The sequence below is a fragment of the Nannobrachium achirus genome (genome assembly GCF_963921795.1).
Source record: "Nannobrachium achirus genome assembly, chromosome: 19".
Taxonomy (NCBI): domain Eukaryota; kingdom Metazoa; phylum Chordata; class Actinopteri; order Myctophiformes; family Myctophidae; genus Nannobrachium; species Nannobrachium achirus.
The window spans coordinates 33933448-33952796 of record NC_137826.1 but is presented as its reverse complement, the minus strand read 5'-3'; the positions used below and the strand labels follow the sequence as shown (position 1 = coordinate 33952796).

The following is a 19349-nucleotide window of genomic DNA, read 5'->3' as shown; positions in this document are numbered from 1 at the left end:
TCGCTCGCGAACGTCCCACCTCTACTGCGCTGCCAGGCAGGGAGCGGCCGAGCGCTAGTGGCACATTGTATTACACAATCGCAGAAGCATTCTCAACAATAAAACACACAAAATCAGGGGGTTGGGGGCATCTTATTTATTTCATTCGGGTTAGATAACAATAATGACTGGGGGTTTTCTTTCTTTTTTCCCCCAGACGTTTTTTTTTTTTTTTTTTTTAATAATTTTTCATAATTTTTTTGTGCCACCCTGGAGGGCCCCCTGATGCCAAGGGCCCCTGGGCACGTGCCCAAGGTGCCCATATTGTAGATCCGGCAATGCCAGCGAAATTAGTTAAACGAACAGCAGTGAGGTAGACATGACAATACGTATTTGCTTAGTCGTCATCCATAGCCAGGTCCACTTGGCTCAAATTCCCAAGATAAACATGAAGCATTCCAAATGAGTCTAGAATATGCAAACTTTTTACATGCAAATCTAAATAAACTTGTTGCTCATGCAGTCTCTGTTGTTTCATGTCGACTCTGGTGTCCCCATAATTTAAGTAGCTAGTTTTCATTTAGTCCATCTTTATGTACAATGCTTGTTCATTTAAGTACATGAGGAATTGTCTCATGTTCTCTAGAGTCTATGAAACACAAGACAATTTACTTTGAACAGCAGCGCTGTAGACATGACTGGTTGTAAGGCTTTATACATATAAGCACCGATTAATGAGTCTATTAACTCATCAATTAAAGCATTTATGTGAATAAAGCCAGTCAGTCATGTCTGCACTGCTGTGCAGCTTCAGTTTAACCCAACTTCCACAAGCACTCCCTTCAACTCTCAAACATCCACACTGTAAATGCATTTCCAGAGTCAGCTGCGTTAAAAAAACAATTTTATTTTTTGCCATTTTAAAATTCAAATTACTTTTCAAGTTGTTCAGGACCCTTAAACACAAACTCAGAATCCGTTGCCATCGACTTCACCCCCTCATCATCCTGGAATAGAAGCGAAATATGTTGGCATTAGAAAATAAGTACAGCACAATATACTATTAGCCGGTCACGTGACTCCCACTTTAAGAATCTCACATGAAAGTTGTGGTAAAGTTCATTAACTCATTAAAAGCCAACCACTTTAACGGATTAAAATGTCCAGAGTGCCCCCCCCAGACCCCATTCACTCCCGCTATCTTATTTTGAAGGCCAGAAGGCCACGAGGTGATTACTTCCGGTCTGACGTCATCGCATCCTGCGACGGAACCGATCGTTGTTTACTGGTGCCATGCTGGATTGCGTCGGAGTATTTATACATGTGTTATATAAGCGAGCATCTGCCTCCATCTTCGCTTCTAAAGTGTAGTTTTGAGATAATGGACATTAAAGATGAGATCCCCCGTCCACCTCAATGTTATGGGATTACTATTTTGTGCTCGTGAGCCTTGATGATGATGAATCAGCGACGGATTTTCGTCTCCGGACATCCGGCCATTCTACTCGGTAATGTACTCAACGTTACAGTAATATATTACTTTTCCCGCGACATCGCGCGTTTGGCTCTATAAGTACTCGAGTACTTTTCCATCGCGGGGTTGGCTTTTAACGAGTTAAATGTCGCTTGCATCAAGAGTGTACAAAACCACTTGTAGCCTCATGTTATGCTTTGCATTACAGCGAAAATGGCCAATATACAAGCTTAACAATTGTTCAGAGCCGTTGTTTTTAAATAGAATAAAACATAAAAAAAAGTAAGCACTCCACTAACGTCGGAGAAGAACGTTTCGATAAAAATCAATGATGGCCTCCAGGGCCCCACTCTGAACCAGCTGCACAACCTGCAACACAGTGCCCCCACTGGTGAAGTTGGTGACTGCCAACACCGCCTTCCTTTGAGTTTCTAAGTCCCCCTGAAAGATATTACACAACTTTGTCACACATTCAATGCATTAATTAACACGGGCACCCCTCCTGTACATCCACACTTCCAGTATAGTAGTTGCAGCTTGCTTACAGAATTCCTAAAGCAGCCTAGACGACACTAAACTCAAAGTAATTGTATTTAATACAATATAAATTAAATAAGAGAAATTGGTACATTTCTCATGCTTGTGATCAGTTTTGGGTAATTGATGCCACACTTCTCTACAAAAGGATAAGATTACACCTTATTTTTTACTGCAGCACAAATCCAGACAATACCCAGTGCTTTTCACTCTTCATATCAAGGTCCATTATTTATTCTACATTTGAGCCGCGGACCACCATTGTTTTATCCTCAGACCCAAAACTTTGACTTCATATTTTGTTATCGTTGGATAAGATTGTCCACAATTCCATGTCCACAATTCCATGCTGTATCGATGTGGCATGAGAGAGATGACAGGTAAACGATCAAAATAATTGTTCTAAATCGTCTAATTGTGTAGACTTTTTGTATATGCAGATGTTTAACAATAATGTAACTCTTGAGTGTGTGAAATGAAACCAAAGGGACCTGTGCGGGTCACAATTGTTAAGATCTATAATGGTCCATTTGGTTACCAATTCAGCTGGGGGGTGCCTCAGCAGTTCAGGCAGGACGGCCAGAACGCTGGCGTCAATGGCCACCTGGCTGCATACATCTGATCCACTCACTATGTTCACAATGCTGCGCAATGCTGGAACCTGGAGGTTGACATTAAGCAGTACTTGTGAACCACCAATGTCAGTATTTATGGTACAAAATGTAATTAACCATAGCATTTAAGGCTAGAATCGTTTCCTGCATGTCAATAAAACATTTCCATTTTACTGGTACCGTCTTCCAAAGGACACAATCAAGTTCCATTTAAAAAATAAAAAAGATATATTCAGTCAGAATTCCCTGACCAGCAACTACAGTACCAAAGGCAATACGTTACCGTCACAATTCACCAACTGACATGAACACAAGAACGTAAATGTCATGTTGAGTAGACAAATCATGTTGACCACAAATCCTTTGATCAAGCCTCAGTACGTCAACAATAAAAACATATTGTGAGAAACATTACCAACACGCAGAGCTCCTTATGCCCCATGAGATCCACCAGCCGAGAAACTATGCCGGTTTGGACCACAATGTCGATGTGGTCGTTGGAGCCGTCCGTGAGGTAGGAGACGGCCCGGCATGCGCCAGCCAGGACATCGGGCCTGGGGTGCCTCAGCAGTTCAGGCAGGACGGCCAGAACGCCGGCGTCAATGGCCACCTGGCTGCATACATCTGATCCACTCACTATGTTCACAATGCTGCGCAATGCTGGAACCTGGAGGTTGACATTAAGCAGTACTTGTGAACCACCAATGTCAGTATTTATGGTACAAAATGTATTTAACCATAGCATTTAAGGCTAGAATCGTTTCCTGCATGTCAATAAAACATTTCCATTTTACTGGTACCGTCTTCCAAAGGAAACAATCAAGTTCCATTTAAAAAATAAAAAAGATATATTCAGTCAGAATTCCCTGACCAGCAACTACAGTACCAAAGGCAATACGTTACCGTCACAATTCACCAACTGACATGAACACAAGAACGTAAATGTCATGTTGAGTAGACAAATCATGTTGACCACAAATCCTTTGATCAAGCCTCAGTACGTCAACAATAAAAACATATTGTGAGAAACATTACCAACACGCAGAGCTCCTTATGCCCCATGAGATCCACCAGCCGAGAAACTATGCCGGTTTGGACCACGATGTCGATGTGGTCGTTGGACTTGGAGCGGTCCGTGAGGTAGGAGACGGCCCGGCATGCGTCAGCCAGGACATCGGGCTTGGGGTGCCTCAGCAGTTCAGGCAGGACGGCCAGAACGCCGGCGTCAATGGCCACCTGGCTGCATACATCTGATCCACTCACTATGTTCACAATGCAGCGCAATGCTGGAACCTGGAGGTTGACATTAAGCAGTACTTGTGAACCACCAATGTCAGTATTTATGGTACAAAATGTATTTAACCATAGCATTTAAGCCTAGAATCGTTTCCTGCATGTCAATAAAACATTTCCATTTTACTGGTACCGTCTTCCAAAGGACACAATCAAGTTCCATTTAAAAAATAAAAAATATATATTCAGTCAGAATTCCCTGACCAGCAACTACAGTACCAAAGGCAATACGTTACCGTCACAATTCACCAACTGACATGAACACAAGAACGTAAATGTCATGTTGAGTAGACAAATCCTGTTGACCACAAATCCTTTGATCAAGCCTCAGTACGTCAACAATAAAAACATATTGTGAGAAACATTACCAACACGCCGAGCTCCTTATGCCCCATGAGAGCCACCAGCCGAGAAACTATGCCGGTTTGGACCACAATGTCGATGCAGTCGTTGGAGCCGTCCGTGAGGTAGGCGACGGCCCAGCATGCGTCAGCCAGGACACTGGGCTTGGGGTGCCTCAGCAGTTCAGGCAGGACGGCCAGAACGCCGGCGTCAATGGCCACCTGGCTGCATACATCTGATCCACTCACTATGTTCACAATGCAGTGCAATGCTGGAACCTGGAGGTTGACATTAAGCAGTACGTGTGAACCACCAATGTCAGTATTTATGGTACAAAATGTATTTAACCATAGCATTTAAGCCTAGAATCGTTTCCTGCATGTCAATAAAACATTTCCATTTTACTGGTACCGTCTTCCAAAGGACACAATCAAGTTCCATTTAAAAAATAAAAAAGATATATTCAGTCAGAATTCCCTGACCAGCAACTACAGTACCAAAGGCAATACGTTACGTCACAATTCACCAACTGACATGAACACAATAACGTAAATGTCATGTTGAGTAGACAAATCATGTTGACCACAAATCCTTTGATCAAGCCTCAGTACGTCAACAATAAAAACATATTGTGAGAAACATTACCAACACGCAGAGCTCCTTATGCCCCATGAGATCCACCAGCCGAGAAACTATGCCGGTTTGGACCACGATGTCGATGTGGTCGTTGGACTTGGAGCCGTCCGTGAGGTAGGAGACGGCCCGGCATGCGTCAGCCAGGACATCGGGCTTGGGGTGCCTCAGCAGTTCAGGCAGGACGGCCAGAACGCCGGCGTCAATGGCCACCTGGCTGCATACATCTGATCCACTCACTATGTTCACAATGCAGCGCAATGCTGGAACCTGGAGGTTGACATTAAGCAGTACTTGTGAACCACCAATGTCAGTATTTATGGTACAAAATGTATTTAACCATAGCATTTAAGCCTAGAATCGTTTCCTGCATGTCAATAAAACATTTCCATTTTACTGGTACCGTCTTCCAAAGGACACAATCAAGTTCCATTTAAAAAATAAAAAATATATATTCAGTCAGAATTCCCTGACCAGCAACTACAGTACCAAAGGCAATACGTTACCGTCACAATTCACCAACTGACATGAACACAAGAACGTAAATGTCATGTTGAGTAGACAAATCATGTTGACCACAAATCCTTTGATCAAGCCTCAGTACGTCAACAATAATAACATATTGTGAGAAACATTACCAACACGCCGAGCTCCTTATGCCCCATGAGAGCCACCAGCCGAGAAACTATGCCGGTTTGGACCACGATGTCGATGCAGTCGTTGGAGCCGTCCGTGAGGTAGGCGACGGCCAGGCATGCGTAAGCCAGGACATCTTCATCACTGAGGTGCAGCAGCTGGGTCACAGCTGGCAGTACCTGGTGCAGGAACCGTAGGAACATGAAACCTCTTTGTAGGTGCAGAACACAGGGCAATGAGGGCCCGTCATGAGCCACCAATATGTACAGTCACATGCCATTACCTGCTGGACTGCAGGCATGGGTGGAAAGGGATTCTGGCACAAGTTAGACAGCGTCCAGGTCAGGTTACGCAGGTAACCCACCTGGAAGAAAGGGGTAAAAAAAAGAAAAAGAAGATTGTCCTGCAGAGCCATTAAAACTAAGCAACTAAAACTTACATTTTAAACTCAACTTACAGGGGTTTCAGGCGTTATCTGGGACAGCAGTGCTGGCAGGACGTTAGCATTGATCAAGGCATCTCTATAAGCCGGACCGCCACCTGAGAAAATACAAATTAGGGACAGAACGAAATATATGGAGGGGGGTCACTGGAGGAAATGTATATGCCCTGATATAAAATGCTATGACCCTCCCTCTGTATGTGGGAAAAAATCAGTGGCCCTCCCCAACCAAAAAAAGAAAAGAAGATGGCCCTCCCCTAAAACATAACATTTTATACATGAGTAAAATGATCCCTAAAAACATAAACTTATTCATAAACGCAACTGCAGTAATAATAGCACTATATACGAGAACATGAATAAAGCAAATTCACCTCCCCCTATGAGACTCGAACCGGCGGCCCCACGGGACGAATGGATCGTTAGCACAGCGACTAATGCACTGAGCTATCTTCACAGATAACATTTTAGTGAATAAAAGTGAACTCTAGAACTTAAGCTACCACTTCTATATCATATGATGTTACAGGACTTAGGAGAAGGCTATGAATGTTTAATCTGTAAACTCACCGCTTCATCTATCTGTCTGGGAAATTTTATACGCAAATGTGAAAGTGAAGAAAAATGCTTTCCATTGGAACACTGCCATCCTTTAAGATGATCCACTGCCGGCCGAACTTAACCCTATATATTAAAACAGGGATGCCATATGTTTCATCAATGAGACTATCCCTAAAAGATTCCCGTTGTGGTGGAGAAAGAAAAAAAGACGAAAAAACCTCGAAGCCAAAATCAAAATCCAAACAGCCACACACACGCAATTCCAGTAGGACTTGCCTAACCCCTCTGATCTTCTTGTTGTCCGTGCTCTTCTCTAATTTAGTTTCGAGTCTGACAAGACTCTCCTCAGCAGAGAGGGTCTGCAGCGAAGCTCTTAAATTGTGATCCAAGTAACTTTTAGTACGCACATTTGTTCTCTTGATGTTGTAAGGCGCCATGTTTGTTGTGTTCTGAACTTTTCCCTCTGACTAAAAGTATTGTCGCTGCCAGGAAGAGCGTCAGTGATTGGCCAGAAACTGCACACGCCTACTGGCTGGATAGGCCAAGCTAAATGATTGACACATAGAAGGAACAATGGGAAAGGCTCAATAGCCCAGCTGTTGGGAAAAACCAAGATAAGCAACGGAGGGGTGTGAATGACTATTGTTGTACTATTATTCAGGAAAGCTGTAAAGAAAATATGCATATAAAATCCGGGCTCATTTTAAAAATAAAAATTGGATGACCCTCCCTTGGACTCAAAGTAAAATTTGATGACCCTCCCTCAAACTAAAACTAAAAAGACATGACCCTCCCCTATTTTCCTCCAGTGACCCCCCTCCATAAATTTCCCTAGGTCCCTTAGTCGCTACCAATCCAATGGATATACAAGTCTTTTATGGATATATGGTCCAGTCCACCCACCCACCCACAGAGGCCAGTCATGTTTCTAGTACAGATACATTTTAAATTTCAGCTTTACCAGCGATGTTTCCCAAAGCCCAGACAGCCTGTTCCCTGATGTGCAGATGTGGTGACGCCAGCAGGGAGATGAACACTGGCACGGCTCCATGCTCCACTACCTGCAAACAAGACCGTTTGTTTCAGCCTGCCATTGGAAACTCAACCTCATGACCCTAAAAGGAAGCTTGCATGAAGCTGCTTTTGAACTGTACATTCATTTAAATGATAATATGTTAACGTTTTGATTTCTAGCGGTCGGGAGCTACATGCACATCCACAATGACGTTTTGATTACCGATTAATGGTGGTGGAGAAAGAAAAAAAGACGAAAAAACCTCGAAGCCAAAATCAAAATCCAAACAGCCACACACACGCAATTCCAGTAGGACTTGCCTAACCCCTCTGATCTTCTTGTTGTCCGTGCTCTTCTCTAATTTAGTTTCGAGTCTGACAAGACTCTCCTCAGCAGAGAGGGTCTGCAGCGAAGCTCTTAAATTGTGATCCAAGTAACTTTTAGTACGCACATTTGTTCTCTTGATGTTGTAAGGCGCCATGTTTGTTGTGTTCTGAACTTTTCCCTCTGACTAAAAGTATTGTCGCTGCCAGGAAGAGCGTCAGTGATTGGCCAGAAACTGCACACGCCTACTGGCTGGATAGGCCAAGCTAAATGATTGACACATAGAAGGAACAATGGGAAAGGCTCAATAGCCCAGCTGTTGGGAAAAACCAAGATAAGCAACGGAGGGGTGTCAATGACTATTGTTGTACTATTATTCAGGAAAGCTGTAAAGAAAATATGCATATAAAATCCGGGCTCATTTTAAAAATAAAAATTGGATGACCCTCCCTTGGACTCAAAGTAAAATTTGATGACCCTCCCTCAAACTAAAACTAAAAAGACATGACCCTCCCCTATTTTCCTCCAGTGACCCCCCTCCATAAATTTCCCTAGGTCCCTTAGTCGCTACCAATCCAATGGATATACAAGTCTTTTATGGATATATGGTCCAGTCCACCCACCCACCCACAGAGGCCAGTCATGTTTCTAGTACAGATACATTTTAAATTTCAGCTTTACCAGCGATGTTTCCCAAAGCCCAGACAGCCTGTTCCCTGATGTGCAGATGTGGTGACGCCAGCAGGGAGATGAACACTGGCACGGCTCCATGCTCCACTACCTGCAAACAAGACCGTTTGTTTCAGCCTGCCATTTAGCGGGGCAGTTAAGGAGAACAATACTTCAGTTCTGGAAAGAAGCACCAAAATTTGACAGAGTGTACCTCTTGGGTCATTCTTTAGAAAAATCACATTAGACACTTAATTTTCAAAATGGCCACCAGTTTTAAAGATGGCCGCCTTTTCGGAAATGTTTTACAGTACGCCAGCCAGTTAATCGAATTTTCATAATATCAGAGTTGTTTTGCAGGTTTTAAAACATCCTGAGTTCATTTATTACACTTATAGAGCAGCCAGAATAACCTTTCTGACTTTTGGTTGGGGTCTTTCCTCACCTGGGACCCCCCAGACAGACCCCTGAGCCCATTTCAGTAATCGCTCTGCTCCTGCTCCAGAACAATGTTAAATTAGATCTGAAATATGCTCTGAAATCAAAAATGAATAGTAGCAAATAACAGAGGTCTTCCACGGGGGGTTCGGGACCCCTGGGGGGGTCCTCAGAGCTACTACAGGGGGCCTGCCAAATCTCGATGAGATCTTTTTTTATTTATTTTTTATTTGAAACTTCGAATGTTTTTATGTATCCTGGTTTTATGTATTGTTCTTTGATGGTTTATTAGTATTCTCAGTATTATTTATAATGTTTTTGTGTTAAACAGTTATGGTTGACAGCTGTTACTGCAGGGATTGCAATAATGAAGGTATTGCAACTTTTCACTTTGAGCGCATTTATTGCACTGCACTCACACTGACCACACACACACACACACACACACACACACACACACACACACACACACACACACACACACACACACACACACACACACACACACACACACACACACACACACACACACACACACACACACACACACACACCTTATCCTCTTATAGAGCCCATGGTCAATTACGCCCAAAGAGATTCACTACAATACAGTAATTTCAGACATGCAGGATATATTTGTCTTCATCATCATCATCTTCAATGTCCAACCTAATAGTGTTGACACAGTCTCCACCATAGCATAGAGTGAAAGGCAGGTTATTTGAGCAGCTGCACCGTCCCTTACAACCTGCTTTGCAGACACATTTGATGAGCTCAAGTACTGCCTTTGGAGCAGGGAGAGCAAGAAACCTGACTGGAATATACCCTCCACTCTCTGAATTCCATCTATTTTCTTCGATTGGTGGAAGCACAGGGCAATTTGTCAGGTATGATTTATCCTGCATTGTGACGGAGTTGGCACAGATAATGTGATAGCAGTGCAGCACGACTTGGAGGTAGCATCTCACCCTCCAAGTTCTTTGACAGAAATAGTTCCCATCTGAGTAATCCCAGGGTTGTTGGACCTTTTGAACTGTAAACATGGCATGCAAAATGTTCCGACTGCAATGTTGATGGAAGCTCACCATTTATAAGCTCAGGAGGAATGGCCAATGACCTTGCCAAATTGCCCTGAGCTTCCATCAATTGAAAACAATAGATGGAATTCAGAGAGTGGAGGGTATGTTCCAGTCAGGTTTCTTGCCCTCCCTGCTGCAAAGGCAGTACTTGAGCTCATCAAACGTGGCTGCAAAGCAGGTTACAAGGGACAGTGCAGCTGCTCAAACAATAACCTGCCTTGCACTCTCCTCCCTGCAAATGCTATAGTGGAAACTGTGAACACTATTAGGGAGGACATGTAGAGTAGTGAATTTCTTTGGGTACAATTGACCGTGAGCTCTTTAAGAGGATATAGGGTGCGGGTTTTGGGGTGACGATAACAAAGAGGTGTGTGTATTGTGTTGTCAGTGTGAGTGCAGTACAATAAATGGACATGTTAGACTGCGCGCCCAAAGTGAGAAGTTGCAATACCTTAATTCTTGCAATCCCTGCACTAACACCTGTGAACCTGTCTGTCTAACACACTCATGTTATAAATAATACTGAGAATACTAATAAAAACAGTTTCAAATGTAAAAAAAAAAAAGAGAGAGAGAGAAAGAGAAAAAAACGTTCCCATCAAGATTCGGCAGGCCCCCTGTAGTAACTCTGAGGACCCCCTAGGGGTCCCGGACCCCCTGTGGAAGACCCCTGGGTATTTGCTACTACTCATTTTTGCTTTCAGAGCCCAGTTAACTTTAATGCTTCATTTATGATCTAATTTAACATTTCTCTGGAGCAGGAGCAAAGCGATTACTGAGATAGGCTCAGGGGTCTCTTTGGGGGGTCCCAGATGAGGAAAGACCCCAACCAAAAGTCAGAAAGGTTATTCTGGCTGCTTTAAAGGTGTAATAAATGAACTCAGGATGTTTTAAAACCTACAAAACAACTCTAATATTATGAAAATCAGACATTAACTGGCTGGCGTGCTGTTCAGAGGCAGCCATCTTGGAAACATGGCAGCCATTTTGATTTTTCATTGTCTAACGTGTTTTATCATAGGAACAACCCCTAAGGAGTACTTGTGAAAAGTTTTAGGTTTCTTTCCACTTGTGAAGTATTTTAGTGCAAAAATGCATTTATCTGCACCGCTAATTGGAAACTCAACCTCATGACCCTAAAAGGAAGCTTGCATGAAGCTGCTTTTGAACTGTACATTCATTTAAATGATAATATGTTAACGTTTTGATTTCTAGCGGTCGGGAGCTACATGCACATCCACAATGACGTTTTGATTACCCATTAAAAACGGGAAAGCATGAATGTCATTTTCGATTTTTGCGATGGCCATCCTAAAATGGCAGATATGCAAGCTCACAGCGTGTCACTTCTTGCCACGCCGCAAACTTTTACACCTGCTACTTTCAAAAAAATTATCTTTGGCGTGTGAGAACTAGGCTACCGATTTGAAATGCATTTGTAGAATCAGCCTCAGGTCTTAATGGGTTGAGGGGGGGGAAGATACAGTTGGCGACAAGGCCATCCACAAAGCCAAGGGAGGTACACGTGATTATGCACCTGTTGAGTATGCCTGGTTTCATAAGCGATGTTGGTAAGAGCCCAGGCTGCTTCAAACTGCAGGAGGAGGTCATCATCCATACCCAGGAACTCCACGAAACGAGTCAGCAGTCCTGCGTCTACAACCTCCTCTCCCGTGTCTTTCTCCCCTGACAGCAGCTTCCTGCATAGGGAGGGAGGGCAGCAGTATTGGTTAACCTTAGGATTGGCCTGTACCAGACACTGGAAATCAGGAATGGACCCACATGTTCAAGTTTAATTATCATTTCCAAAACCATGATCAGGTTCTACAGCCATTAGTAACTTACCCTACTAATCACTTACCCGGTAAGTGTTTTTTTGGGTTAAGGAGTAGTTCTCCCCCAAAATTACTATTGATTACTCACACCACTTATTTCCAGATGGGGACCCAAATTAATTTGGGCCCCCCTCTGAAATCAATGGGGGTAAATTTGAGTAGGCTAAGTTATTAAAATCATTTGTCATAGGAATGCGACAAATACAAACAAATGTTGAACAGTATCCATGGCATCAATAGAAAGTCATTTGGGGGGTGAACTACTCCAAGTTTATTCTGACAGTAATCATTGCTATAGAGTGTTTGTTCAGGAACAGTGTCTCCCCAGCTCTTTAATATAACATTCAGGTAGATGACAAAATGTCAGCCAATCAGGAGTAGCTATTCATCAGCTTAATTTTTAACAGTGTTCCAGTTTAAAATGTGTCAGCTCATTTCTTTATGATAAACCACCTGTAGGCATCAGTATTTAGAGTCTCGTCAAGTCATTTTGACCAATAGGCCTAACTGAACTGCCTAAGGTGTTGGTTTAACACTAGGCGTACCCACACAGCAGACAGCATTGTAGCTTACCTGGCTGCCTGACAACCTTGAGCTTGCATCTCCTTGCAGTCGCTGTTAACAGCTGCAATGATATCCTCAAGAGTCATGGATAGCTCCTAAACATGACAGAAAGTTTAGATCATTTAATTAATGTAAGAATCAGATTTAGGCCTAGTAGGCCTACACCTTCTGCGAGGTGTGAAAAATAAACAGAAGCGCCAAATGACATTTTGCCCAGTGGTGTGGTCGGGGGAAAGGGCGTCTTCATCAGGGAGAGAGGACAGGGTGATGTGCCTGCGCTTTAGGAAGTTCTCGTTCTTCTGAGCTTTCCGCAGCTCCACGGTCTGTGTTGTAAAGTAACGAAGTACAAGTACTTCGTTACTGTATTTTGAGAATTTGTACTTTTATTTATATTTTTTCAACCCTGAACTTTTACTTTTACTTAGTTACATTTAAAAGGAAAAAAATCTTACTTTTACTCCGCTACATTAAAATTGGACACCTCGTTACTCGCTACAAATCGAAAATCTTAATATCATAGCAGTCTGTCTCATACTGTATCATCTCTTCTCCCTGAGTCTGCGCTGCGGTGCGGCACTACATGGAAACTGGTGACCCATCGTGTGCGGTGACTCCAGGGGTCGCTCTCCAAACACGGTGATCATTGTTTGTTGTTGTCACAAATAAAAGTAAGGTCACCATCTTGTGTGTAACACGGCCCACGGGAGCTTCACATTTCCAACATGATAAGGATAGGGAATATCTTTATGGACCCGTTGCTTGTAAAGAAAGAAAGAGACAGAGAGAGATGATTAGGTATTTGATGTGGAAACGGTGACGCTTATTATGTTTTTATTTGGCCACGTGTTCTTGCGCTATTTATTGTTAAATGAATCAAGAAGAAGGCTTTATATTAGGCTATATATTTTGAGAGAGAGAAAAAGAGAGAGATATTCCTCCATCCATCCATCGCTAATTCCTGCCTGAAATGTGTGAGTTTCGCTTCTTTAAAAAAAGCGTCTGTGATTAATAACACAACATTAATTAGAATAGGCAGCAAGTAATTTTCCATAGGAATAGCCTTTCTGTCAATAGATCAACAGCCTGTATGACCACGTCCACGTGTCATTTTGTTTACATATTTGGTTCTTTTAACAAAAGTCCCGTGTGAACGCTAACCGGACCAAATTCAAAATGCAACAATGTAAACATTTGGTCCCTGATCCGGACCTTCTAAGCGGACTTTGATCCTATGTGAAAACATATTTTAATATTACATTATTTGATATACTACATTTAATAACTACCCTTTGTTTAGCGATTTTCAAAATGTTCTTTTCATAGAAAAAAAGGTTATATGGTCATGATTCACCTCCATCCTGGATGGCTTGGTTCGAGGCTTAACATAATTGTTATAAATATTTTTGTAAAAGTCTATGGCGAAAATGAATGGGGAATGACGTAGTGACCCCAGGAATCAACTTCCGCTGCGATGCTCTATAGTGTCATTTTATAGTCTAGTTTAAACTATAGGGAGCTGCTTGACTCTTTTCAGAAAAGCGCAGACTGGAGTGAGAGCTTAATTGAAATGAACTGTCACCTACATAATATGTGCAGTGAACTGGAATTATATAATTAATTATTCGGAAGCAGGTGTGTAAAGATTCTAATCTATAAACATCTCAAATAGCTTTGGGGAACTTGGTGCCCCAGTGCTATTTGAACCTTTGCATCGTAGGATCACAATGTTTTGTTCTTACTGTAGGTGTGTGCTTGTGCCCCTGGTATCAAGGGGTCACTGAATTTTCCAACCTATTAATAATAAAACACTTTGAGAATTTTTGGTCTTAATTTTTTGTAGGCATTTTGAAAATATTTTTTGTACTTTTACTTGTAATTGTACTTTTTACTTTTACTTTTATACTTAAGTACATTTTAACACTATGTACTTTTGATACTTAAGTACATTTTTTGAGAGCTACTTTCATACTTTTACTTAAGTAATAATATTATCGGTGACTTTTACTTTTACTTGATTAACTTTCAAGTGGAATATCGGTACTTTTACTTAAGTATGGGTTTCCAGTACTTTATACAACACGGCGAAATCCTTTTCTCCCGAAGTTTCTGCGTGCAAAGATGATAATAAGGAAAGAGATCGATAAGTGTTATTAACCCTTGTTGTATTAAGCAGGTTAATCATCAGAGAGAGTATGGCAACTTACATTGGGATCCTTTCCCTTGTTTTTGAATTGAGAGATGCGATCATCGGTGACATTTTTGGTAGGCATGGTGGACCTTAGATTCTGGTCTAGTTCAGTGATCTCAGGTGAGGTCTATGGCAAAGCTCCAACTAATAAATAAAGGCAGACAATTTGAGTTGAAGCTTTAATAGCCCAACCCCAAAGCCAATTCCAGGTCATGTGAATGTATTTAGCAATCAGCACACATCTATCAATGATCAGGGAGGGCTAATCAGTGCACCTCCATCAACGATCCAAACAGCAGGCAGCAAATCACTAGAAGAACCACGATATTATATGGGATGACCAAAAGAGTCATCATGCAAACGGTAATTTAAAATCTGTTATTTTTCTTTTGAGTGTGAATCTGTTAATTAAAAGACTACAAGATTTTGATATGTTGTTGATAAGACTAGACTTAAGCCCTTTGCACACAGGCGCGTTTAACCGCACGGATAAAACTGACAATATTATTTTTTGAAAAGAAAACAATGATTCTCTATGACCTCATGCACACCGGCTCCGAATTAGCCGTGCGACGAGTGGCTGCCGCCGGGCGTTTTTTTCTTCTCAATCGAACCCAGTTCGATTCGTGCGTCTTGTCGCATGCGGTGAAAAACTCATCACTCCTTTTATGACTCCTTTTTGGATCCGCAGCGCCGATTCCGCACAGCCTTGCACACCAAATCCAATGCGTTTTATTCATGCCGCAAACGAAAAAAAACGCAACTGTCCTGTGTGCAAAGGGCTTAACAATTTCAGAAGACTAAAACTAAGACTATAGATGCCTTAATGGTCCACGTCACATTGATATAAACCATTATGCGCACGCCTAATGGTTTACCAAATGAACCCCACCGTTCATAGGATGCAATGGATGGCACTCGTGTTTAAAAATGCATTCCATCAAACTTTCAGATGCCGTTTTTCTCCCAGTGTGGAGGAAGAATGCTTAGGATTTTTACTGTAAATTCTCACTCTTGAAATATATAATCCTTAGTTTCTGTTGATTGTAAACAATAATAGCGATTCAAAACAGTTGTCCTTCAAACCCCACCTCTATTCACCGTCATCAGAACAGAGGGAGCGCTCCTCATGATCACCCACCCGATCCACTGGATCACCAGAGCGTCTACTGCTCGCCCAGCTGCAGTCCATGAAGCCTAATTATGCTCCGTCATGCGACGGTGTCGCGCGCAGAGCCGCAGACCTCCAAGCTCAGAAGGGTTGCATTGGTGACGCGATGTGAGTTTGTATATCAGCTACTCGGTTGACGTGGAACACCGTTGCGCAATGAAGTATATGTCTCGATAAGGGCGCACCCATGGGAGCACCTCACTAGCACACAAGAGGAGGTTGAATAACCAGTGCTCCCCAAAACAACAGGTTTGGGGATCTGTTGGGAATTGATTACATGATACAGTCAGCTGTGCATTCAGTCTCAATGTGTGTAAACAAATAATTGGTCTATTAGGCTATGTAGGGTAGAGTGGGGGAATAGGCCCCCCTGGGGTAATAAGCCCCCCAGCTGTATTTCTCTACAGAACTACAAGGTGGCAAACTATTTGATTTCAGCACATTCCTGGCATCCTTAGCTCTTCATGGATACAACATTTCATTGTCTCAGCTTAATCCAGGTCATAACTTTCTCAATCAAACACATTTAAGATAAACTGATCTAATTCTTTGTCACTGTGAAAATGTTCCAAACTCGGTGTAAATAAGTTGAACCTCTTCACTTATTTTTTGTATATCATTAGGAAGGCCTTATGATAAATTATCAACTTAAAAAAATAAAAAAGGTTTAAGATTTAAGATGACACTCTTTGCAATGACAGCGTTGGGGTAATAGGCCCCCCCCTCGTGTGGGGTAAGAAGCCCCCGGAGGCTTTTTGCCCCATGGAGAGAATAACTGCTTATTTTTGGCAGAATCGTTCAGTTAATGATACAAACGTGAAAATTGGCATTAGCAGTTTCCATGGGTCACTTTGAAATGGACACTTTCAAGATGACAGACATTTTTCAAGATGGCTGACACCTAATTGGAGCAGTTATGTGATATAAAGGGTTATTTTACCCAGGGGGCAAACCAGCCTTTTTTTGGGAAACCTGCATTTGCCCCGACATAAAAAGTTGTCCACCAAAAATATTATCTATGACCCAGTAGGATCACAACCTATATGGACAACCCCGTCAATTTGTACAACAAAGTCCAATATGGCCGCCTCAATATTAGCCCTATTAGTTTTAATGGGGGGTGAATAGGGCAAAATTTTAAACTGAGGGATATTTCCACGAAACTTCACAGGTTGATCAATGGTATACATATGAACATTTTTTGTATTGCAAGTTTCCATGAAATCCAATATGGCCGCCACAATATGGCCGCCATAATGTAAGGACCCAGAAAATAGGTTTTGCCTCTAACTTCTGAACTAGATGAGCTAGAAACGCAAACTTGGTGTCTATTTCATGGTGTCTGACCATGGGAGACTCAATGGAATAGCTAATTTTATTATTGGGTGTGTCTGGACCTTTATTGTGCATATTTGCAAGATGGTGGATTCCCAAAATAGAGCTTTAACATAATTTCTACCATGATTGTTGACTGCTTTTGCAAATACAAGCAATATGAATCCATTTGCTAAGATTTATGGCACAGAAGGGACTTATACCTGTATTATTCTTGAGTTTGCATGTTGTCAAAATGGCTGTAAACGAGATATTATATTTCCTGTCCGATTCTACTGTATGTAGTTGTAGCAATGACTTCAGATAAAATCAGAGACCAAAACAATGTATCTTTTTTTTAATAAAAAAATATAAAAAAAGAGAGAGATTATCTCAATGAAATGAATGCAACTGCCTTTTTGGGTCTTTCACACATAGACATGCACATGCTTTCCAACAACTTCAGCTTCAGGGAAATTATAATTAACACATGATTAAAACAGGCTGCATTATAATGCAAATAATTGCTAGTCACTATCACTGTCATGTGTACCTATCCTGCTGCATCTTGTCTCCAGTCCTTGGCAACGACACCCCAAGTAGCATGCAATTCCCTTCTTCGCACATGAACAGTTTTTCTGGCAGCCTTTGATACAGCTACATGATATTGCCTTGTCCATTGATATAGGCCAGGCTGGCTCTGTAGATGGACAGGGGACTGCCTTCCCATGGCGGCAGCATGATATAGGCATCTATATCATGCTGCCACCCACCTCCTAGACCTTCCAGAGCTGTGGGTGAGAACAGAGCAGGATGCATATCTTCCTATCCATCACATGGTCTCAGCCCTTGGACTCGCACAGTATCGTGCCCTGCCCTTTATTGCTTTATTGGGCAGGGCACGACAGAGATACTGGTGGCAGAGATACCACCAGCTATCCCTTTTTCACTGGAAAGAAGGCATGGTTCAAGACCAGCATGGGTCTAGATCTCCCTGCACTTCAGGAGTTTGGTGAAAATTCCTCTTATTCCCTCTCAGAGGATGTCAAGAATCAGGCTAGAGACCTCACAATAGCTGTATATGCATCAAAAGCTGACCATTCGGAGGACTTTGACCTGGCAAAGCTGAGAGTGTACAAGTTCCTAAATAACCGATCAACCCTGTTGAAGCTGCTGCCACCTACAGAAAATGCCTTTGGCCTGCACCTGAAAAGAGCTGCTCTTGCAGCCATAATAGATAAAAATGCACACATCGCGAAGCCAGACATCCCTTGCTTCACTGAATATGGATGGTCTCTCAGTGATGGGAAGGCAGTCCCCTGTACATCTACAGAGCCAGCCTGGCCTATATCAATGGACAAGGCAATATCATGTAGCTGTATCAAAGGCTGCCAGAAAAACTGTTCATGTGCCATCCATCCATCCATCCATCTTCAACCGCTTATCCGGAATCGGGTCGCGGGGGTAACAGTTCCAACTGAGACTTCCAGATTTCCTTATCCTGCGCAACTTCCTCCACTCCCTCTGGGAGTATACCGAGGCGTTCCCAGGCCAGTCTGGATATATAATCCTTCCATCTGGTCTTAGGTCTGCCACGGGGTCTCCTCCCAGTGGGACGTGCATCGAGGACCTTCCTAGGAAGGCGCTCGGGGGGCATCCGTACTAGATGCCCGAACCACCTAAGCTGACTCCTTTCCAAGTGAAGGAGCAGCGGTTCTACTCCAAGTCTCTCTCGGGTGATTGAACTTCATGTGCGAAGAAGGGAATTGCATGCTACTTGGGGTGTCGTTGCCAAGGACTGGAGACAAGATGCAGCAGGATAGGTACACATGACAGTGATAGTGACTAGCAATTATTTGCATTATAATGCAGCCTGTTTTAATCATGTGTTCATTATAATTTCCCTGAAGCTGAAGTTGTTGGAAAGCATGTGCATGTCTATGTGTGAAAGACCCAAAAAGGCAGTTGCATTCATTTCATTGAGATAGTCTCTCTCTTTTTTTCTTTTTTTTTTAAATAGAAAAATAATTTCTAAGATACATTGTTTTGGTCTCTGATTTTATCTGAAGTCTTTGCTACAACTACATACAGTAGAATCGGACAGGAAATATAATATCTCGTTTACAGCCATTTTGACAACATGCAAACTCAAGAATAATACAGGTATAAGTCCCTTCTGTGCCATAAATCTTAGCAAATGGATTCATATTGCTTGTATTTGCAAAAGCAGTCAACAATAAT

At 42.4% G+C, this 19349-nt stretch overlaps 1 protein-coding gene across 1 annotated transcript; it reads right to left on the bottom strand.

Annotated features, from left to right (window-relative positions):
• Positions 1-1747: 1747 nt before the first annotated feature.
• LOC308304786 (importin subunit alpha-5-like) lies at positions 1748-14705 on the bottom strand (the record flags this gene model as incomplete). The annotated part of the gene is made up of 12 exons (XM_080749416.1): positions 1748-1894; positions 2529-2651; positions 3020-3271; positions 4266-4397; positions 5643-5687; positions 5792-5872; positions 5966-6048; positions 8532-8631; positions 11574-11736; positions 12445-12530; positions 12642-12758; positions 14640-14705. 12 exons carry the CDS (start codon positions 14703-14705, stop codon positions 1748-1750), a joined length of 1395 nt encoding a protein of 464 aa, XP_080605542.1.
• Between the last annotated feature and the right edge of the window lie 4644 nt (positions 14706-19349).